General features: G+C 36.8%; 2 protein-coding genes across 3 annotated transcripts in view; both read right to left on the bottom strand.

Annotated features, from left to right (window-relative positions):
- Positions 1-16,856, bottom strand: part of LOC103514595 — a 19,341-nt gene extending 2,485 nt beyond the window's left edge. For both annotated transcript variants that reach the window (XM_008479493.2, XM_026827524.1), the window contains exons 1-2: positions 16,647-16,856; positions 15,724-16,045 (exon numbers count right to left, since the gene is read on the bottom strand). In XM_008479493.2, coding sequence (XP_008477715.1) covers positions 15,724-16,045; positions 16,647-16,714 — 390 coding nt within the window. In that variant the 5' untranslated portion in view covers positions 16,715-16,856. The remainder of the gene's footprint in view (positions 1-15,723; positions 16,046-16,646) is intronic.
- A 910-nt stretch (positions 16,857-17,766) lies between these two features.
- The window catches only part of LOC103514598, a gene marked incomplete at its 5' end in the record, with an annotated part of 19,717 nt that continues 13,846 nt past the window's right edge, over positions 17,767-23,637 (bottom strand). The window contains one exon of the mRNA XM_026827525.1: positions 17,767-18,271. Within this exon, the coding sequence (XP_026683326.1) occupies positions 18,035-18,271 (237 nt within the window). The remainder of the gene's footprint in view (positions 18,272-23,637) is intronic.

Here is a 23,637-nt window from a genome sequence, read left to right on the forward strand (position 1 = left end):
GGGAACAGAGTTTGAGGCCAGCAAAACTTTTCCTGCGTTTAATATTTTCTCTCGCTTTTAGTTTTCAGTTTTCATTTCTTCGAGACAAGACTCAGGGACGATATTAGTTTTCAGGGGCGAAGCCAAGGGAGCGCGAAGCGCGACCTCATGCACATCCCGCGAAGCCCCCGGGAGCGCGCAGCGCGACCGTAAACAAGGGAGCGCGAAGCGCGACCCCATGCACAACCCCGCGAAGCCCCCGGGAGCGCGCAGCGCGACCGTATACGCAACCCAACCCCGCGTAGCGAACACGCGAAGCCCCCGGGGGGTGGAGGGGGGCGAAGCCCCCCTCCCGAGCACGCAGTGCGAGTTTCCGGGTATAAGTTTCATTCGTCTGCTTTGCAATATCGGAATTTCAATAAAGGTGAAACAGCATATCAAATTGCATTCTCTCAGTATGAATAATTCAAAATCGACCGTTTTTCCTGAAATTCCCGATTTCTGGAGAATTCCCGGTAGAACAATGATTCACCTGAGCTTTTATTGAAACAAGAAAATCACGTCAAATTCACGTTTATCAATTTTGATGAGCGACAAAAACAAATGATGTTCAGGTTGAAATCCAATCGACTTAACTGTCACTGCCAGAAAGGAATGTGAATTCCATGTTGGAAATTCCTGTTTTTTGTTAGGTATTAAAAGTGCTATTGTTCTGGGATGCACAGAAAATACTTCTCCTATAGGTAATGTTTGGGTCGTCTCGCTGGGGAACTACAGGGAGCAGACCAGCCTAGTAATTTTACTGTAGCCAAAACCAAATGTCAGCCCAAACCCAAACGCGCTGACCCTAGGGCTGATTGAGAGCTGACGAAAAATGCCGACCACCTCTAAAGACTTTTTTTTAAGAAGTGAACATTCTTGTCAGATTTCAATCAACAAACTTATTGAGGACGACTGAACTCACTGCGTCCTTTATTGACAGAACTTGGTCACAAAAGAAGCACTAGCTGATCACTATCCTTTTGTACTGATTTCAGGTGTATATGGTCATCAAAGGTCATGGAAAATCCGAAGAGGCTCTCAACACCGCTCCAAAACCGCAGAATGCCAAATTTCTGTCCAAATCCAGAACTGAAACTGGAGGGTCTCAATATTGTATCCATTCTGCAGCCACATCTGTAGGAACTTCTGATAATACGGGGACCAAGGTGGTCCTTAGTGATAAGGATATTCAGGTAAGAGAATGTTATGTCAGCCGCTCAGCACTATCAGGTAGGCCTGCCAGGCGTACCTGATTAGGTGTACCTGTCAGGTTTACCTTTTAAACGTAACTTTATTAATGAAAATTTCTAATGTAGATTTTCACTGTCCTTGATCTATGGTATAAATGCTACGCGGTCAAACTTTCTTGACTTGGCGGGGCGGAGCGCTACCGCGCTCCTTAATATCCATGGGGAATTAGGCTGGTCCTCTCAGAAATCCTTCAATAATTTCAAAATGCCCCTCACGATATTTTACTGACAACTACCCAACTTCCATTGCTTTCGCATCAATCTCCCTTCTCCTTTTTACTTTCCTTATCCTATAGGAAGGAAAGTAATGTAATCGGGTCAAATTTTCGATGGTCAGATTTTAGTGCCAAAACACAGGGGGCGTGAAAAAACGAGAATATGCCCAAAGGGGGCGCCATGCAAAAAAGTTCGAGAACCACTGTTCTAGATTCTCTAGTACCCTTTCGTTATTTTCTTCCGTTTCAAATCTCAATAATAATTACGTCTTCAAAAAAAAATCTCAAAGTTTCAAATTCTCGTTTTGTTATTCCATAAAACCCATAGGTAAAAATAATATACCGAGGGGTGGGTAAGGCTAAGAGCGGGCGTGAAAAAACGAGAATATGCCCAAAGGGGGCGCCATCCAAAAAAGTTCGAGAACCACTGTTCTAGATTCTCTAGTACCCTTTCGTTATTTTCTTCCGTTTCAAATCTCAATAATAATTACGTCTTTAAAGTTCAAATCTGGGATAACAACCCTCTTTCAAACGAAATGATTAAAAGTGACTTTTGCTCAGGGATTTGTAGCGTAGGTTGAAGAGGTTCAATATATGAGACTACTGCACAAAGCGTAAGTCGAAACGTTTTCTGTCTTTTCAGTGGTAATCTGAAACTCAAAACAACCCTTCTCGTCGTTATTTCCAAATTTTTGTTTTAGTTTCCGTTCTTTCTAGTGATTTTTTTTCTTCTTCTCTTTTAATTCTTATTTATTTTCGATTAATTCTTCGAATTTATAATTCCAGAAGTTTCCAAACAGGACAAACTTTTTTATGAACATTGCTTACAAGAATTTTATCCTTGGTATTTATTTATTTATTTTTTTCATCACCATTTTGAAGAATACACTTATTGTCAAAAATGTCTGTAGAATACAATTAATTATGTACCTACGTACCTAGGAACATAGTCTTGCCATTTTGAAAAGCGTGGGTTCTTTTACGACGGATTTCGTCACAGCTGAAAACGTCTCGTCTCGTGGGGGACTTATAATTTGGATAAAAAAGATGCAAGATGCAACTTTAGAATTAGATTAAATTCGTGCAAAATTAAATATGAAGCAATTTGGGTACTTTTAGGTGGATTTCACATCTAGACTGCAACTTGTAGTATACGGCAGTTTTAATGTCTTATGGGCCTGTTCACACCTATACTTAAAGTTCAAGTGTGAACAGGCCCATAAGACTATGTAGCCATCAACATGAAAACTGCCGTATACTACAAGTTGCAGTCTGGATGTGAAATCCGCCTTACATTGCTGGATTTCCATACAACTGACTGGGAAGTTACATCTAATTGTAATTATAATTATATTAATTATAGACGGGGTAACAGTATGTATTGTAAAGACATGAAGGTGTATTTGCTTTTTTTGACAGAGGGAACTGTAACTGCTAGGCATATCGTCCCGAAAGCGAAAAGAAGAAAGATGGGATAGTAGAAATCCAGCCGTTCCAAGAACGAACATTATCTGTTTAGGATGAAATCCACCGCTGGGCTGGATAGAATAAAAAACGCGACCTAGAATCAAACTCGCTTACGAGGTAGACTCGCTACCTTCCAAGCCAACTAGACTGGCTATTTATAGAGAGTTGACCAACTTGACCATGACTTGCTCATATAGCCACATATTGTTTGGGTTACATGACCATGACTGATACATACAAACTCTCTCTAAATAGGGAGAGAGAAGGAAGAAGAAAAAGAGTAAGAGAGAGAGAGAAAGGAGAAGAGAGAGAGAGCTGAGTGGGAGCTATGTGATTATTTAAACAGGTGTTTTTTTCTCCCTCCTCCTCTTCTCCTCTTCCTCTCTCTCTCTCTCTCTCCTCCTCCTCCTCCTCCTCCTCCTCCTCCTCCTCCTCTTTCTCTTTTTTTTTAACGCTGAGCTAAAGTTACCTGGAGCGGAGTGGGGGTACAGGTAGGGAAAGGTTGGGTAAATATTTTCCCGTCGCGCTTGGCTGAGCTTTGTCTGAATTTGGAGCACAGCGATTTTAATCCTATTACCAATAACTTCTTCGGCTCAGACCATTTCAGCGTGATGTACTTTTCTCACCCTTTCTTTTCTTCTCTTTCTCTCTCTTTCCTTTTCTCTTTTTCTCTTTCTTTTTCTCTTTCTCTCGCTCTCTCTCTCTCTTTCTTGCCCTCTTTCTTCTTTTATTCTCGATTTTTTTCTTACTTAGTCTTCTTCTTCCTCTTCTTATTCTTCTTCTTCTTCCTCTTCTTCTTCTGCTCATGCTTCCTAATCTGCTTCTACCTCTTCTTCTTTCTCTTTCTTCTCTTTCTCTCTCTTTCTTTTTCTCTTTCTCTCTTTCTTTTTTCTCTTTCTCTCTTTCTCTTCCTCTCTCTCTCTCTCTTGCTCTCTTTCTTCTTTTATTCTCGATTTTTTTTCTTACTTCTTCTTCTTCCTCTTCTTATTCTTCTTCTTCTTCCTCTTCTTCTTCTGCTCATGCTTCCTAATCTGCTTCTACCTCTTCTTCTTTCTTTCCCTTCTATTTTTTCTTTCTTCTTTCTCTCTCTCTCTCTCTCTCTTTCTTCCTCTTTGTGTTCTCCACTTTTTTGCCTTTTCTTTTTCTTCTCTCACTTCTTCTTCTTCTTTTCTTTCCTTCTATTTACCCTTTTCATGCTTTTCATTAAACTTTACGGTTTTGTTTTCATTTATTATCTTTCTGTTTCACTTCTCAGACCTAGAAACGATGTTCTTGGTTTGTGCAACCTTCAAGCCTGCGTTCACAGTCTAAGTCTAAACAAGGTCTTATATATTTCATAGGTCTGTAAAGTTTACAGAAAAGTATATAAACCTTGCTTAACTTTAAAAAAAAAAAAAATAAAATAAACTTTTACACTCTGTAAAAAAAAATGGACTTTTTATGCTTAAAAAATCTCCAAAAAGCAGTATATAATAATCGCATCATCCAAACATTGTTGTCAGTAAAAAAAAGGCATCATTCATGCATTTTATTTTAGCACATTGATTCATTTTCATTTGGCAAATAAAATTATTCATATGAATTACCTAGTATTCAGTCACTGGAATATTTAATGGATTTATGACCCCAGTTTGAAAGTTCATCTCCATATATAGGTACATAATAGTGTACAATGTACATACTATGGTACTATGTATATTATAACTCCTATATTATAATATATGTGCACTATGCAATTAGTTTAATTTCGAAAAAAAAGTAAAATGAAAAATAATTCCATATGTTTCAATTTGAATACAATTTCACTTTTTTCTTTCTACATGACTGCTTTCGAAAAATGTGTATTTTTATTTATTTTGTATCCGTCAGTTTTGCGTTCAATAATAATTCTACTATGTAATTTATTTGAAATCTGCTTGAATGCAGGTATCTAGATTTTAACTTTGTTGGTTGGTACCTGCACTTTATTTTCCATTATTTTTCACTACCGTGATGGTTACGTTTCTTGTTTCAGGAGGAGCTGAAAAGGATATGTAACGAGTTGGAATTTCTGAAAGAGCAAAACATCAAACTAGGTGTTAACACACACATAGTGACCAAAATCATAGCCATGCAAGACGCCGCCAAGTATGGGTCCAATCGAAAGTCGCCCGAGAAGAACAACATAAAAAGTGAAAAGCTCTTGAACAATTCAAATTCAAAAGTCAACAAGAAAGTTCTAAATAAAATCACCGACCGGATAACGGAGGAAGATAGAATAGAGTGCGAACCAAACAATATTGTACTCAACGATCTAAATGCTAATCACAGTAATGTGAAGAACCATAGTGAAGTACCTGGCAATCACACCAGCACGCCTGTGAGTAATGCCAAAGAACCAGATGGGACTGAGCTATCTAAAGAAAACCATGTCAAACCCAACACACCAAACATTATTGACGTCAACCACAAGGAAAGCCCTTCGTCCAATGAGAGAAGTAAAAGAAAACGAATTAAATCGAAATGTAACTGTGAAAGCAAAGAATGTAGCTGTAGTCAAAGTGGTGATGATGATACCAGTCCAAGACAGCTCAAGTCAGGACATTCCAGGACGAGAGCTATTGTTATCAATTTAGATGATAAAAACCGGTTTACAGAAGAAGTCACTGTGTGATTAGTATTCCAGTAGGATTTCAGGGACCTTCTTATCAAGTAGCTATAACCAGGCTCTCTCAGTCCCCAAAGGGAGGTTGGTTTTTCCAAAGGAACTTTTCAACATTTTCCTTTGCTTTATTTTTAGGATATTCTTATAGGTACACTCATCTTTGCTGTTTTCTGATTCCACATAGAAATTTTAATGAGTACCAATCTAGGTAGTATATCTATTACTACCTAGCTACTTTGGGAATTCATTTATGTTATTTTTGTCCTGATTTCAAAGTGTGCTAAATTTCTCATTAAAAACGAATTACATAATATGTATGAGATCTAAAAATAAGAAACTGATGGTTTGAAAGTTGAAAGTACTCGTACCCATGTGGCACTTGTATATTTCTAGATCAGACAAATCGAAATGTAACTGTGAAAGCAAAGAATGTAGCTGTAGTCAAAGTGGTGATGATGATACCAGTCCTAGACAGCTCAAGTCAGGACATTCCAGGACGAGAGCTATTGTTATCAATTTAGATGACAAAAACCGTTTTACAGAAGAAGTCACTGTGTGATTAGTATTCCAGTAGGATTTCCGGGACCTTCTAATCAAGTAGCTATAACCAGGCTCTCTCAGTCCCCAAATGGAGGTTGGTATTTCCAAAGGAAATCTCCAGCCTTTTCCTTTGATTTATTTGTTGGGTAGGTATTATTATACACCCGCCTTTGCTGTTTTCTTATTCTACATAGAAAATGTAATAAGTACGGATCTAGTATCTACCTAATTACTTTGGGAATTCTTTTATATTCATTTTTGTCCTGATTTCAAAGTGTGCTAAAATTCTCATTAAAAACGAATTACCTATGTATGAGATCTAAAAATAAGAAACTGATGGTTTGAAAGTTGAAAGTACTCGTACCCATGTGGCACTTGTATATTTCTAGATCAGAACATATTGAAGCATCTACCCACGTCCTACATACTAGAGACAAAAATCTCAATTCTTGGAAATGAAATAGATAATGATAATAGGAGGAAAAAATTCAGATTCCCACGTACCTACACATGTTTGAGAAGAAAGAAGACATTTAATAATAAGAAGGAAAAGAAAAAAGCTCTCCTCTCGTCTGACTGAGTGGGAAACAAAATACAACCCCTTAACATGATTTTTCCTTTTATTTTTTTTTTTTTTCGAGGAAATCCTCAAAGAGCTCAAAGTTCAAATTGAAAGGTCTAATGATACTGTGAAACATAAAAAATGAATTAAAACTAATGAGCGTGTAATTCGTGTATAGGGAAGAGGAAATAAAAAAGAGAGTGGAAAGCAAAGCACTTCAAGGTTGTTTTTTTTTTCTGAGAAAGTACGAGTAAAGAGCACAAAGTTTTCTTAACCAAAAACTATCTTTAAAAAATCGGAAGTCTTTAACGTCCCAAAATCAAAGGGAGGAGAGAATAGGATGAGACCAATATAGGAGAAAGCCAGCCGTTCCGAGAACGAATATTACCTGTTCAAGATGAAATTCACCCCGAATTACAAGGCAGGCGCGCTACACCTCAAGCTAAGTAGAGGCTAACTTTTATTTTCTTTAAGATGATTTTACTTCCGCTCTTTCATAAAACGATCTCTTTAGAATAAAGAATCTTCGGAAGCTACCCTGAAAAAACAAAGCTTCACCGATAGCTCAAGATTTCAGAGAGTTAGAACCAATAACCAAAACAGGTTGAGCTCATGAGTACCTATGACTTGTACCTACTATTGTTTTAATATACCAACTGGAAACGTAAAAAAAGCAATATTATATCCTACAAATAGGTATAATAGGAGAAAAGAATAGAAAACATGTAGGTACCTTGTTCATCATGCCAGAATGAGACTGAAAGTCCCTTTACTCCCGCAGTCTGAACAAGGTCTTGCATATTTCATAGGTAAAGTTTACAAAAAGGAAATACAAATAAAAAAGAAAATGGACGCATGTCACACCAACAATTTCTCATGAACAAGACAATCATATTGAAGCATCTACCCACGTCCTACATACCTACTAGAGACAAAAATCTCAATTCTTGGAAACGAAATAAGTAATGATGATGGGAGGAAAAAATTCAGATTCCCACGTACCTACACATGTTTGACAAGAAAGACGACATTAATAAGAAGGAAAAGAAAAAAGCTCTCCTCTCGTCTGACTGAGTGGGAAACAAAATACAACCCCTTGACATGATTTTTCCTTTTATTTTTTATTTATTTATTTTTTTTTTTTCGAGGAAATCCTCAAAGAGCTCAAAGTTCAAATTGAAAGGTCTAATGATAAGTACTGTGAAACATAAAAAAATGAATTAAAACTAATGAGCGTGTATAGGGAAGAGGAAATAAAAAAGAGAGTGGAAAGCAAAGCACCTCAAGGTTGTTGTTTTTTTTTTCTGAGAAAGTAGGTACGAGTGAAGAGCACAAAGTTTTTTTTAACCAACTATCTTTGAAAAAATCTTTAAAAAATCGGAAGTCTTTAACGTCCCAAAATCAAAGGGAGGAGAGAATAGGATAAGACCAATATAGGAGAAAGCCAGCCGTTCCGAGAACGAATATTACCTGTTCAAGATGAAATTCGCCCCGTATTACAAGGCAGGCGCGCTACACCTCAAGCTAACTAGAGGCTGACTTTAATTTAATTTAAGATGATTTTACTTCCGCTATTTCATAAAACGATCTCTTTAGAATAAAGAATCTTCGGAAGCTACCCTGAAAAAACAAAGCTTCACCGATAGCTCAAGATTTCAGAGAGAGTAGCTTGAAAAGAAAGCTAAGAGCACGGAATAGAACTATCATTAGAAAGCTTAAAGCTTGAGCGGCGCGGGGAGATACCTACATGGATACTTTGTGAAAACATGGAAGAGGAAGATGTTTTTTCTTTGAAAGGAAGATGATTTCGTGTCATTCGGTCATCTTTTCTTTTCTGAAAAAAGAAGAAAATCGATAAATACATATATATACAAAATGGGTATTTTACTCAATAGTACAATCTTATTACAAAGAATGTTAAATGCATTGTTGACATTAAGCACGTTAAACGTAGATATTGAGAACCATAGTCACTGAAACGTCAATCTGACAATATCCTCGATAATCTCCTTTTCCTTTATCTATCAGAGAGGCTTTCCTTGGGTATTTCTTGGAAAGAAAAAAATTGCTGATAAACTTGAATACAATTTTTCATTTCCGACTCGATAACTTTTAATGAAAACTTGCTTTTTTTCAATTAAATCCTTAAATTAAATACAATGTTATTTAATTTAAATTCAATTATTCCAGTTTTAATTTACGTACCTATAGGTACCTAACCCTAGAAACGATGTTCTTGGTTTGTGCAACCTTCAAGCCTGCGTTCACAGTCTAAGTCTAAACGGTACCTAACAGATAGTTCAATGTAAACTTATATTAAGTATTTAGAATATTAACTAAAGTACCTACCTCTATGAAATTAAATAAAACAATAGTAAATATAAATACTTAAAAATATTCTAAACATAGTACAAGCTCTGATAGATTTCTGATGTGCGTTTGGTTCTATACATATGTATAATTATTTGAAACTATAGATGTAACATAATTATAGTTTAAAATAGATGTTTTATCAGGTTTTTGTTGTTTATGTTGGTTAACACATCACAAGAGGTTAACAGAGAAAATCATTTATGAAGAAATTATAGGTAGGTAATAGCTAGTGATAAGTAATGTAATATTTTTTTGTATATTTGTAAATTATTAGGTATGTAATTTATTTAAAATTTTATAATAATTAATCTCCGTATTTTATAAGTATACCAACACACCTAATAAAACCTATTTTTTTAACAGAGAAAATCATTTATGAAGAAATTATAGGTAGGTAATAGCTAGTGATAAGTAATGTAGGTAATATTTTTTTGTATATTTGTAAATTATTAGGTATGTAATTTATTTAAAATTTTATAATTAATCTCCGTATTTTATATGTATACCAACACACCTAATAAAACCTATTTTTTAAATGAAAATAATTGAAATAGTTTTATCAATGTTCTTTGTTACAGAAAGTATTATATCTTGTTTCGTCTCATTTTATTTTCCTTGTGTAGCTGTACGTAATTTCATCTGTGAATATTTGAATAAAATACTCAATTTATAATTTAACTTTTATAATCTATAATGTTGTATCTAATACTATTGAAATATTTAATGTCATTGTCTTCACAAATAAATATTTTTCAAAATATCAATATTTATTCTAAATCCGTCTCTGGTCACTTCTCACGGTTTTTCTGCATCGGTAATTTGCCCGCAAAGTGTACCTTCCGTTTGAATGGGCCACCCTCTTTTTTTCTACATTTACATCTTTGTTTTTTTTTTATTATTTATTTATTTATCGGTCTAATAATTTTCCTGTGGTTTTGTTCCCCCTTTGTTTTTTCGTCTCCCCCTCCTCCTCCTCCTCCTTTCTCTTCTCCTCCTCCTTCTTCATCTTCTCCTCCTCCTTGTCCTTTTTTTAGCTCTTTTTGTTGCACCAGATAGCTGCCCCAAAATGTTCGACAGGCATTGCCAGTAGGTTTTTTTTTTTATGAAGAATAAAAATTTGTTCACTGTGAACTCCTGATCTCCTGATTTTTCTACCTAGGATTTTGTCTTTTACAAACTTCTCACAATGTTTTCCATCTAGCTATCTACCTATGTATTTAGCTATTTACATACCTAGATAATGTAGTTTTTTTTACTTCACCTTGCTTGTCATTTCCCTGTCTTTTTTCTTCGAATTTTCCTCTCCATTCTCTTTTGTGATTCTTCATTGTATTTTTCTCCTGTATTTCCACTTGCTTCCCTGTCCTTACCTAACTAAGTAGGTATCCAATGTTATCTGAGAAATAAATCTTTCGAAACTCTCGAGTTTTTATTTTACTCCTGTTTACGTTTCCTTAAAATTTAACATTCACTCTCTCTCTCTCTCCTCCTCCTCCTCCTCCTGTCAGCTCTCTCTCTCTTCTCTCTCTCTCTCTCTCTCTCTCTCTTCTCTCTCTCTGCTGAACCGCTCTTCCGATCTTCTCTCTTACTCTATCTATCTTGTTCCTCTTAATATCTTGCCACATTTTTCTTGTTTATGCTTTGTTCATGTTGGTGTATGTTTCTGACAGTTACTGAGTGGAAAGTGGATTCGGTTACACAAGGGTAAAAACTTACCTGTTGGGAAGATAAATGGAATAAGTACTGTAAGTAGGAAGATAGACTAAGTAGGTATTTTTTTTTTTTTTTTTTTTTTTTTGGGGGGGGAAAAAAATTATTCTAAATCCGTCTCTGGTGTTTTATTTCAAATTTTATTACGAGTAGTTTATACATAGTTAAATTTCTTTATTTAAGACTAAACCAATTTATAATAGGTATAGACTGTAGAGGTGTACAAAATAGAATCAAATTGAATTTTAGAAAATGATACGAAAGAGTAGTTTACTAGTTTGACAGAGCGTCTCTGGTGTTTTATTTCAAATTTTATTACGAGTAGTTTATACATAGTTAGATTTCTTTATTTAAGACTAAACCAATTTACAATAGGTATAGACTGTAGAGGTGTACAAAATAGAATCAAATTGAATTTTAGAAAATGATACGAAAGAGTAGTTTACTAGTTTGACAGAAACAACAGAAATGAATGGAAGTAGAACGAGATAAATAGGTTAATGTTAAACTGTTTCAAGAACAGTTCTTTTGTTTCAAGAACTTTTCTTTTATTTCAAGAAAATTTAGGTAGCTTATTCGTAAATTTTGTAGGTTCGGCTTAAAGAAAGAAGTAAGATGTCCCAATAAACTTTTCCAATTTAAACAAACTTCTCTGAGAAACAGTCTGCATTCTAATGCAATTTGGTTTAGCCTGCAGTAAGCAAGTACAAAAAGAGTTTCACCGCCATATTTATTTTGTATTGGGAATAAAACGGCTCCAATACATTAAGACTCGTATGGTCTGTGTCGTACCATGTCCATACCGTTAGAATGTCTCCCATGAGATAGGCAATAAGAAATAAGAGATAGGTACAATATCCAACAAGACATTCACCCATCATTTCAAATCTATTAAAAAGGATAACGATGACAAATATTGTTAAATTGAGAACAGGCTGGAATAAGAAGTATATTAAAAGAAGGTACCTATTACCAAACGCGACGTAAACGGATTTACAATGAACTTCAATGACCCAAGCACCCAAGGATCTTTCCCCATTATGGTACATAACTAACTGCTAAATGTGGAAAAGAAGGAGTTCCAGACATCTTCAAAACTGAAAAGATAAAGCCAAAAAAAGAAGTCGAGAAAAAATTGTAGAAAAGGGACTTGGGAAGGTCAAAAAGATTACCCTTTGAGGGATCAACTGAATGGAATTGAAAATTCGGAGAAAAGTTTTGTGTGTTTCAAAAAAAAAAAAAAAAAAAAAAAAAAATTAAAAAATTTTTAAGCACCCAAGGATCTTTCCCCATTATGGTACTCAACTAACTGCTAAATGTGGAAAAGAAGGAGTTCCAGACATCTTCAAAACTGAAAAGATAAAGCCAAAAAAAAAGAAGTCGAGAAAAAAAATTGGAGAAAAGGGACTTGGGAAGGTCAGAAAGATTACCCTTTGAGGGATCAACTGAATGGAATTGAAAACTCGGAGAAAAGTTTTGTGTGTTTCAAAAAAAAAAAAAACATTGCTTACGAAAAGGTTATGTCAAGGGAAAGTGAGCAATATGGGTACTCAAAGGATTGTGTGGAACTATGCTAAAAATTCAAATCCGAGGTCAAAACTCCGAGAAAATAACTGTAAAAGGTCGAAAATTTAATTTTTAATTGCCGTTCTAATGAAAAAGTTCAAAGAGTTGTGACGTCAGATTTCACGTCAAAATGCGCAGCCAATAACCAAAACAGGTTGAGTTCATGAGTAGGACTTGTACTATTGTTTTAATATACCAACTGGAAACGTAAGAAAAAGCTTTACCATGAATCCTACAAATATAATAGGAGAAATTAATAGAAAACATGTAGGTACCTTGTTCATCCTGCCAGAATGAGACTGAAAAGTCCCACAGTCTGAACAAGGTCTTGTATATTTCATAGGTTAAGATTACAAAAAAAAAAAAAAAAAAAAAAAAAAAAAAGGGACGCAAAAGGGAGGCATGAATTATGACGTCATCGCCTACGGGAGCGTATGTCGTGACGTCAAAGTTTACGATTTAATGGTATTTTTTAAATCTATTTATCTCGGTATCTAGAAGTCGTAGAAGTAAAAGAAAAATTCCATTGGTCCTCATTTTTCTTGCTCTATGACTTTTAAACATCACCCAAGTAAGCGCAACAGCTGATCTATTGTTATGTATCTTAGGTATACCATTATAGGTAGGTACCTACCTGTGGAAAATATTTCGTATCAATTAAACAGACTGTCTTCTAAAAATAAAGACAAAACTATGTATAAAAGACCTTGGTAGTCTTCTTACCTAACCTAGTTAGATATTCGTAAATAATAATTCACTTTAAAACTACTTACAAAAAGTCCAAAATAATCACTACGAAGCTCTCTTTCTGACCAACAAATAACATCCTATAGTTTGTCATGTTAAGCTCTGTTGCCTGTTGCGTCCCCATAATAATGAGGTATTAATTTTGCAGGGGCAAAGTGCTTTTCCATGAGGGTCTCCTAATAAAGCTGATTATACAAAGCTTACAGAAGAAAAAAACCAACGTTAATGACATTATTTATTTTCTGCTGATTTCCCCAGGGACATGCGATCATGGGGAAGATATAAATATCTCGAAAGTTTGAAAAGAAGGAACTTTTTCTTCCCCCCCCCGCCCCGCCCCCTGTCTTCGAGACTATAAAAATAACGTTAATTAAATCTGGATCTTGGAAAGTTTGCTGAGGTTTTTTCTCTAAAGTTTTTCTTCCAAGGTAGAATCATCTTACCTAATATGTAGGTACCTAACAACCTATGTGATACGTAACATATCTACTACTCCCATCAGTACAAACAGGGCTTGTATTTCAGACTACTGTGGGTGGGTAGTTCATTTAGCCAGAAAAGGAGAGAGGAAAAAAACGGCGTTATCCCCTTAATCCCATCTCCATTTTCTGTCCTATTAAGAATAAAAGCTGGGATATAAGATTTTCTCTTAAGGTATACCTACTTACATTTTTGTCTCCCAAAAATTTTGCTAGTATTCCCCCACTCACGGTTAAAGTACTGTCGTTTCGTCAGGAAATCACATACACTTCCAGAGAGGATTATTTAAGTCATTTTGGCTCCGTCTTCCAAAAATATGGAAGCAAAAGATAAACGGAGGGAAAAAGGAATGTGAACGAAAAATTCCCGTCATCTTTCATGTTTTTGCCCCCTCTTACATCTTTTGATCCCTCTATTTTGGAGGGAATATCCCCCCCCCTTTTTTTGGCGTAGGATCAAAATGAGAACAGATTACGGCCTCATTGTTATGTAAATGTGAAATAATGATGTGTTGTGAATGTTGTACATGCTGCTGATGGGGGGTTTCTATAGAGCTCTTTGGGGTAGTGTAGGGGGGAGGGGTTCAATAGAGTTATTTTGGGTGGTGTAAGCGGTAGAGAGTGTGGAGGGGTAGGGGTGGTGCGTATTGTTGTAGGGACACTACCCTCAGGCCCCGTACGGGAGATTTATCCGAGGGAGTTCTACAGTTCACTGAACCTCTAGTAAAGAGGTTTAGGGAAAACTGTAATTGCTAAGGTCTTATCGTCCCAAAATCTAAGAGAGAAAGAAGACGGGTTAGGAGAAAGCCAGCCATTCTGAGAACGAACATCCGTTGAGGATAAAATCCACCCCGGATGGGAATCGAATCCACGGCCCAGCGCTTACAAGGCAGACGCGCTACCAACCAAGCTAACTAGGCTGGCTGAGGGGGAAAAATACCAAGAATGCATTCCTGAATTTGTTATTGTCCTCTAAATTTCATTACTATTCGCTTTTACCTCTGGCCAATATTATAATCGTGTATTCCACTCTAATTAGAAATTTTTAGATTTTTTTTAGAAATTTTTAGCGGCCGGATTATCCACACCCATTCCGAACTTGTGGTAGAATTTCTTACATTGTGACAAATTCAATAATCTAAAGACCATAGAATGAAGAAGCTAGTGGACAACGGGGGGGGGACAGAAGAATTAGTGAAAAATTGGAAATGAATTTATTGTTGACAAGGAAAATCTCGAGAGATTTTCAACAAGGGGATCATAGAGCTATTAGGTACATTTAATAAGACTGAATCTAAAGAGGAGCTAACCAGTCTAACCACAGTGGCAAAAACAAAAAGACCATTACAACAAGAACGAAAACCTCATACAAATAAAAATAGCAAAACACTGAACTTGCTACTTGCCGACAGTATAAACAAGTAGAAAAATAATTACTATGTACATAGGAGTTATAAGGTACCCACGCTTCAATGTACCCAAGTCTATGTATGATTGAATAATTACGGCCATAGTTACCTACATTGCCTACGTAATTCTAGTGCCCTTGGCTTTTGACATTTTCTTGTACTCCTGGAACATTGGAACGGAAAAGTATTAGGTACCTATCTATTCTGTCTAAAGTTCTAAACCTTTATCTGTCTAAACTCTAACATGTTCCACCAGCAATAAAATATTCCATAATACTAGGTACCAATAAACGAATAAAATAGACTTTATTGGGTTTTCTGGCAAAAATGGACTTTATGTGGGCAATCTAAAGAAAGTATTTGAACTGAATTGAAGTTCATTCACAAGCTTCTTTGAAGCTTAGAGCTTAGCCAGGGACTATAGCAAGTTGAACGCACCAGTCCGGATCATTGTAGTTAAGCAGCTTTGGGCGTAGTTGGTGACTAGATGGCCTAGGTAATCGCGTGATTCAGTAACCATATTCAATTAGCAACTAAATTCCATATTTACCCCAGATGTTGTATGCGCTTCGTTGAAATACATAGGTGGATAAAGTGCAGACCCATGGCGTTGCTGATCTGTGGCACATAGGATTGTAGGTTTGGCAGCACTGCCATCCAATGTTTGTTTACTTTATGCCACACTGATCCCGTACAAAGGACGGGTCAACCACTAGTTAGCAACTAAATTCCATATTTACCCCAGATGTTGTATTCGCTTCGTTGAAATACATGGGTGGATAAAGTGCAGACCCATGGCGTTGCTGATCTGTGGCACATAGGATTGTAGGTTTGGCAGCACTGCCATCCAATGTTTGTTTACAGCGGACCGTATAGTTTTGACATCCTGGGATTGGACCCACTTCTTGGTTTGGATCGATCTGATTGGTCAGTAGACTATGGACAGGAGTGTTGTAGAGGAGTTTGTGATTTTTGGGTGTGGGCCGATGATCGGCAATGATAGATGAATTGGACGATGACACGCTGCAGCTGTCGTAGTTGAGATCGGTGAATTTCTTAGGTCTGCAAATACAGTTGACACTTTATGGGTTAAATCTGTGTGCTTTGAAATAATACAGTTCAGTACACTATGATGGGATATTTACGTATCACTCCTGAGTGATACGTACCTATTGCCTGAAAAGGTCCCCTATAGCCTAACGGGGCTCAAAAAGTACTTGATTTAAAATAATAAAATCTTTCTTTTTTAATTAAGTCTCGATCCAAAGGCCTGTCCGTCCATTAAATCCTGTTCACAAAGAAAATGTGCTGGAGGAGTTTGCTGTCACAATGAACACTTGGAATCGCGATCCAACTCGAAGATGTTTCCTACGAAACTCATGGAGAGCACTTTTAACTACAAGAAAATGGAAAACTCTCTTCAAGATTACGTAATTTTACATTGTTATTCCATGAAGATTCCTAGTTTCCAGGAATTTTCCTGTTTATGGTTATGTACCTCTGTTCAATACTTGGAATCGCGATCCAACTCGAATTTGTTTCCTACGAAACTCATGGAGAACTACAAGAAAATGGAAAACTCTATTCAAGATTACGTAATTTTACATTGTTATTCCATGAAGATTCCTAGTTTCCAGGAATTTTCCTGTTTATGGTTATGTACCTCTGTTCACGCTCTGCATCAATGACAATTTCCTTGAGTCTCTCAATAATAGCTTTCGCGTCGCACATGCTGCAAACAAATGTTTTTCCTTTTTTTACCAAGAATTTCAGTGGTGAAGGTTTTAATAGAAATTTTAGATGATGTAGTTAGAATGCTATGTGAAAGTGAGGATAATACCGGTGCAACGTTCTGATGAAAATTGACTGGCCATCGAAATGTCAGATGAAGCCTGTAATTTCAGTGGTGCGGCGGTGTTTCATAAAGGACTCCGTACTTCAGATTTCACATTTCGCGCCAGCCTAATCAGCTTGGTTGGTAGCGCATCGGCCTTGTAAGCGCTAGACCGCGGGTTTGATTCCCACCCGGAGCAGATTTCATCTTGAACGGATAATGTTCGTTCTCGGAACGACCAGCTTTCTCCTATCCTGTCTTCCTCCTCTCTTCGATTTCGGGACGATAAGACCTTTGCAATTACTGTTCCCTCTATCAATCTCCTAAAAAAAAACTTTCATCCCTTGAATTTTTGGGTTTTACTTTTCCCCTATTTCGTAACGTCGCTTCTAGATAAGCTATGAGTACTACACGTTCCTCCATGTTTCTTGGAAATATTCATACAGACAAGTAGATATTCGGAAGTGTTGCTCCCACTTTTGTGCTCTCTAAAAATAAAAGGTTGCTAAAATTTCAGAGTATTGGAATTTTGCAGTGCATACTTTGCCACACAAGTGCTTGAAATTTGAAGTTGCAGGGCTTTATCCTTTCTACCTACCTATGTACATAATTATGTATTACAATTACAAAGAAAACCTAACTAATCCCTTGTATCGAATGATACACGATAGAAAATTTAATATTTTAAGGATTTTCTCAAGCTTATACCTATTTAGAATAAGTAGGTAGGTATCTTGTAGGCGATAGACCTTTGATCTAAACAAAACGAAATACCTAATTAGTTACATAGTTTATAATAGATAGGTGTACGTAATTATGCATGTTATTTGCAATGATTTTCAGCTCTCCGTTGAAATTAAACAATAAGCTCGTTCCTCAATGTCTACATGCAACTATTAAGTACATTGGTAATACTATTTGAAATACAATAACAATGACAACCAAATTACATCATCACTATAAATTATCGTTTATTCTCTTATTCTCTCTTGACCAAATACAAACAAAACGAATCATTTTCTTTTAACGCAGTCTCAAAACCCACACGGACAAATCGACTGATGCAATGTTTTCATAATGATCTCCTTCTCTCATTTTAATTGATCACAATACAAACAAAAACCAATCCGGTTATTTTAACGCAGTCTCAAAAACCGCAGGACGCAGTCGCTTGACGCACTCATTTCTCCGAGGTTCCGCATCCACACGACTACACCCTACACCCCAGGGCCTCGTTTCACGCATTGCATCTGCCGCATATCCACAGGCAAGATTTCGTAGCTGGTCTTGCCCGCCGCATTCAATATCTCCGGCAAAGGGAGACACGCACAGATGACGCGTTTGCCGTGCGAATACCGCTTGCAGTCTGGTTGAAGGCCGTTCCGCATTTTACACTCGCACTGACGCTGTAGTTTGCTACCGCGGATTTTGTACTCCGTGTTCGACAAGACGACCTGTAGGAGGAAGAGGAGATGGAGGACTGAATGAGATTAAGTAGGAGTCCACAAAGGAGAACTGAAAATGAACCCTCGTCTAGTCCCGACCCAAAAGAAATTAAACAAACCATGCTAATATTCAATTAGTGCCCTCAACGTAGCCTTGACCATAGCACTGTGTACTGACCCTTTGAAGCTGAGTATTTTTTATGCGGTCGATGATCTCGGCGAGGGTCCATGGTCTATGGTCGCCGTTGTGGACACCTCTTTGGGCTAAAAACAGAGTAGAGCGGAGAGAATAGCGCATAGGGCACGTAGAGAGAAGGGGCGACAGAAGAAGGTGACGAATTTAAACCGCATTGGGCTGAGGGCAAAAAGCTCTAGATGCTCTTTACTCTCCACTCCACTCTGTTTTTACGCTTAGTAAGCGCAGAGCGCAGTGGGATATTAACACATAAGAAAGAATGGGACTGAGTTTGATGTCGGAATAAAGTTAATTTTTTTACGGTATGTATGTATCTATGTACGGCATAATGTAGGTAAATACGGTCACCACTCCAAAGCAGATTGGATATTTCCACATAAGGGAAGTATTGTTTCCAAGGAATGGAGATTTGTGATTTTGTGAACGAGAGAAAGTATCGACGAAACCAAAGGTGAAGAAAATATTAGTCAGCTCCCATGGCGTAGTGGTCACTGCACTCGCCTTGCACGCGGGAGACCCGGGTTCGATTCCCGGCGGGGTCAAGAAATTTGTATCATGCAAATGATTGATCCCGTGACTGGCTGTTGCGGGGCCCACTCAGCCTCGTGAGGAAAATGAGTAGCTATGACATGTAAATGCGCATAGCGACCGGTGCCAGCATGGTAGGTAAACATTGGTTGTTAGGATTATTGAGATACTTATTGGGAAAAATCCTACAATGCTGCAGTGAGCACCAAAGTTGTGACATAACACAAAGAAATTGCATTTACAAATCCTCTGTATGGTAAACAATGTAATCAAGTAAACATGTCTGCTAAATTTTATTTAAAGCGGGCAAACTGATCAAAAGTTACGGTGAAACAAGGAGTTTCATTATAAATGCAAGAGGTTTGATAGAGGGAACTGTAACTGACCAATAAACGAATAAAATAGACTTTCTTGGGTTTTCTGGCAAAAATGGACTCTATGTGGGCAATCTAAAGAAAGTACCTATTTGGACTGAATTGAAGTTCATTCACAAGCTTCTTTGAAGCTTAGAGCTTAGCCAGGTACTATAGCAAGTTGAATGCACCAGTCCGGATCATTGTAGTTAAGCAACTTTGGGCGTAGTTGGTAACTAGACGGCCAAGGTAATCACGTGTTCACGTGATTCAGTAACCATATTCAATCTTAATAAATAAAATTGTAGAACCTTTTCAATTTTCAATAGAAACGTAGAAAAAGGTATAACATTTTTCGAAAATAAGAAACAGCGAGAAGTTATACTATGAAAATAACGCGAAATTCGACTAAATTGTTGCATATTGCATACAGAAATAGAGGGGGGAGAGAAGCAGATAAAGAAAGGGAAAAAGAGAGAGAAGAGGGAAATTAGAACTAGTATTCTTGTAACAAAGGCGAAGATAGAGATGAGAGGGAAAGGTTAATAAAAAAATAAGCCTTACATTAATTTGTGCCTTGAAATAATACTAAGCTTTGCCTAGGCAGTGTATTTATACCTAGTACCTATTCTAGAAGTAGAAAAAAAAATAGTTTTGTACCTACATACCTATGGAGGTAAACATTAGCTTTTATTTTTTAAAACAAAGAATAAGTTAGAATTAATCTTGGGACCTTCGGAGATATTTTTTTATTGTCCAATACTTATTAATTTTATAAAATTAAATTTGTTTTACAAACATTTACAAAAGTATACAACTCAATTTATTAAATAATGCATTAGAAATCTACCTTTCAACCTAATACGATCAAATAAGTTGTGAACTCAAATTTCGTCCTGAGATTAATACAAATTTTCAAGCCATGCATCAACCAATTCACATCAATACCTTATCACCCCCATTCTCCCATCAATACCTCATCTCCCTATCCCCATCAATACCTCACATCAACTAATCTCGTAAAGAGAGCTTTTTAATCTTGACAAAATTCTCTTTGGTGAGAAGGGGAAAAAGATGGAGCGAAAAGAAAAACCTTGCTTTCTACCCCAAGGTAACTCGTGTATGAAAAGATGGGTACCTCACCCCATTACCACTATGCTAGACTTCTTGTATACTTTATTTGAGGTGGGTACCCTACGTGAATATGAATTAGGAACTCTTTCAAGTTAATAAGTTGCAAATAGGGTGCTGTGAGAAGAAATTCAAAATGTCACGTGACGTAGGTATTTGTGGTGAACGAGCAAACGTAGTAAGTGGTGGGTTTTATAGTTAATTTTTCCCTTTTTCACTTTTCTTATCCTATAGGAACGGAATTTCTCCTAAGATTCTAAGCCCTATTCGGCCTTTGGGGAGGCCGGGCCGCCGGCCGTGAAGAAATTTTGTTTTAGCTATGTGTGACTTGTGACACACATCATACAAAATAGGTACATCTACATATTTATGTAGATAACTACATACCTATAATTATTATGAGCTATTTAATTCTGGCACTGTTCAACACTATTTGCATTTTGATTGGAGTTTCCACTTGGGAGAACACAATAACTTTTTATAAACAACAATTTATTTTTCTACCTACTTTTATTAATACCCATACCTACCCACCTACTTATTATTTTTATTTTTAATATTTTCCAATTTAAAAATGGGTATTTTAAAATTTCAAATAGATACCTATTTCCGCCAAAAAAAAAAAAAAAAAAAAAAAAAAAAAATTTTTTAACCCCCCACACGAGAATGAAAATTGACTGGCCATCGAAATTTCAGATGAAGCCTGTAATTTCAGTGGTGCGGCGGTGTTTCATAAAGGACTTCGTACCTACTTCAGATTTCACATTTCGCGCCAGCCTAATCAGCTTGGTAGGTAGCGCGTCGGCCTTGTAAGCGCTAGACCGCGGGTTTGATTCCCACCCGGAGCAGATTTCATCTTCAACGGATAATGTTCGTTCTCGGAACGACTAGCTTTCTCCTATCCTGTCTTCCTTCTCTCTTCGATTTCGGGACGATAAGACCTTTGCAATTACTGTTCCCTCTCTCAATCTCTTAAAAAAACTTTCATCCCTTGAGTTTTTGGGTTTTGCTTTTCCTCTATTTCGTAACGTCGCTTCTAGATAAGCAACGAGTACTACACGTTCCTCCATGTTTCTTGGAAATATTCATACAGACAAGTAGATAATATTCGGAAGTGTTGCTCCCACTTTTGTGCTCTCTAAAAATAAAAGGTTGCTAAAATTTCAGAGTATTGGAATTTGAAGTTGCGGGGCTTTAACCTCTTTACTTACCTACACAATTATGTATTACAAAGGGGAACCTAACTAATCCCTTGTATCGAACTATACACGATAGAAAATTTAATATTTTAAGGATTTTCTCAAGCTTATACCTATTTAGAATAAGTAGGTAGGTATCTTTTGTAGGCGATAGACCTTTGATCTAAACAAAACGAAATACCTAATTAGTTACATAGGTATAATAGATAGGTGTACGTAATTATGCATGTTATTTGCAATGATTTTCAGCTCTCCGTTGAAATTAAACAATAAGTTCGTTCCTCAATGTCTACATGCAACTAAGTACATTGGTAATACTATTTGAAATACAATAACAATGACAACCAAATTACATCATCACTATAAATTATCGTTTTATTCTCTTATTCTCTCTTGACCAAATACAAACAAAACGGATCATTTTCTTTTAACGCAGTCTCAAAAACCACACGGACAAATCGACTGATGCAATGTTTTCATAATGATCTCCTTCTCTCATTTTAATTGATCACAATACAAACAAAAACCAATCCGGTTATTTTAACGCAGTCTCAAAAACCGCAGGAAAATATCGCTTGACGCACTCATTTCTCCGAGGTTCCGCATCCACACGACTACACCCTACACCCCAGGGCCTCGTTTCACGCATTGCATCTGCCGTTTATACATAGAGACATAAATTGGTGAGCTTTCGATGATTCGATGTCACCCAGGACATCATCTTCAGACCAAGATAGATGTTGACTCTATCGCAGCAGGAGAAGTCCTTTAAAAAAAAAAAAATATTTCACGATTATCAAAAAACAATTTTATTTACCTATTAAGAATATTATTATTATTTTAATTATTATTAGATTTTTTCTGTTAAGGAACATTTGGCTCTGAACCGCTCAAATGTAAGCTGACAGGAACTTTATCTATCACAGATCACAGCTAATTTTAAACTTCCGTCTATCGCCACAAATCAACGACGAAAGTGTGGACGCAGCTTCATAAATTTATTTCTAACTTATCGAGGACACCCGCAATTTAATTAGTCTAAAGATGACTTAATTTATTACTCATTAATATTGGGGAAAATATTGGAAATAGCACGCTAATTGCATTTGTTAATTAGCTGAATTGGAATTTGTTGATGGGTATGAAATTATGAATCCATGGAAATACATATAGCTATTTTTCCTAGCAACAACCACATACTCGTACATGCAGTTCCAAATTCAACAAAATATACGTTGAACCTACCTAATTTCCAACTCTGTCATGTTTCTAGGTTCTTCTGTATTGTCATATTTTCTTTTTATGATAGCATAGCTACCTATCAGAAAACAAATCATGGTCTGTTTTCTAATAGGTTAGCCATAGCCAGCCTAGTTAGCTTGGTTGGTAGCGCGTCTGCCTTGTAAGCGCTAGGCCGCGGATTCCATTCCCGCCCAGGGCAAATTTTATCCTCAACGGATAAATCGTACGGCTGGCTTTCTACGGCTGGCTTTCTACTCAGAACGGCTGGCTTTCTACTGTATTCCTTCTCTGTTCGATTTCGGGACGATAAGACCTTAGCAGTTACGGTTCCTTCTATCAAACCTTTCGGGGAAAAAAAATCCTCGCCAGCCTAGTTAGCTTAGTTGGTAGTGCGTCTGCCTTGTAAGCGCTAGGCCGCGGGTTCGATTCCCGCTCGGGGCGGATTTTATCCTGATGGGATAATGTTCGTTCTCGGAACGGCTGACTTTCTCCTATCCTGTCTTCCTTCTCTCTTCGATTTCGGGACGATAAGACCATAGCAGTTACAGTTCCCTCTGTCAAACCTCTTTAAAAAAAAGAATATTGCTTAAATTTCGGTAGGGTTAGTTACATTTACTAACCACGCGCAGCGTTGCTTAACTTCAGTTTCAGTCATCCATGGCGAACTGGTAACTGGTGATATCGCTGCTGCTGGCTTGGTTTTTTTTTTTTTTTTTTTTTTTTTCT

The sequence above is a fragment of the Diaphorina citri genome, unplaced genomic scaffold (genome assembly GCF_000475195.1).
Source record: "Diaphorina citri unplaced genomic scaffold, Diaci psyllid genome assembly version 1.1 scaffold1177, whole genome shotgun sequence".
Taxonomy (NCBI): Eukaryota; Metazoa; Arthropoda; class Insecta; order Hemiptera; family Psyllidae; genus Diaphorina; species Diaphorina citri.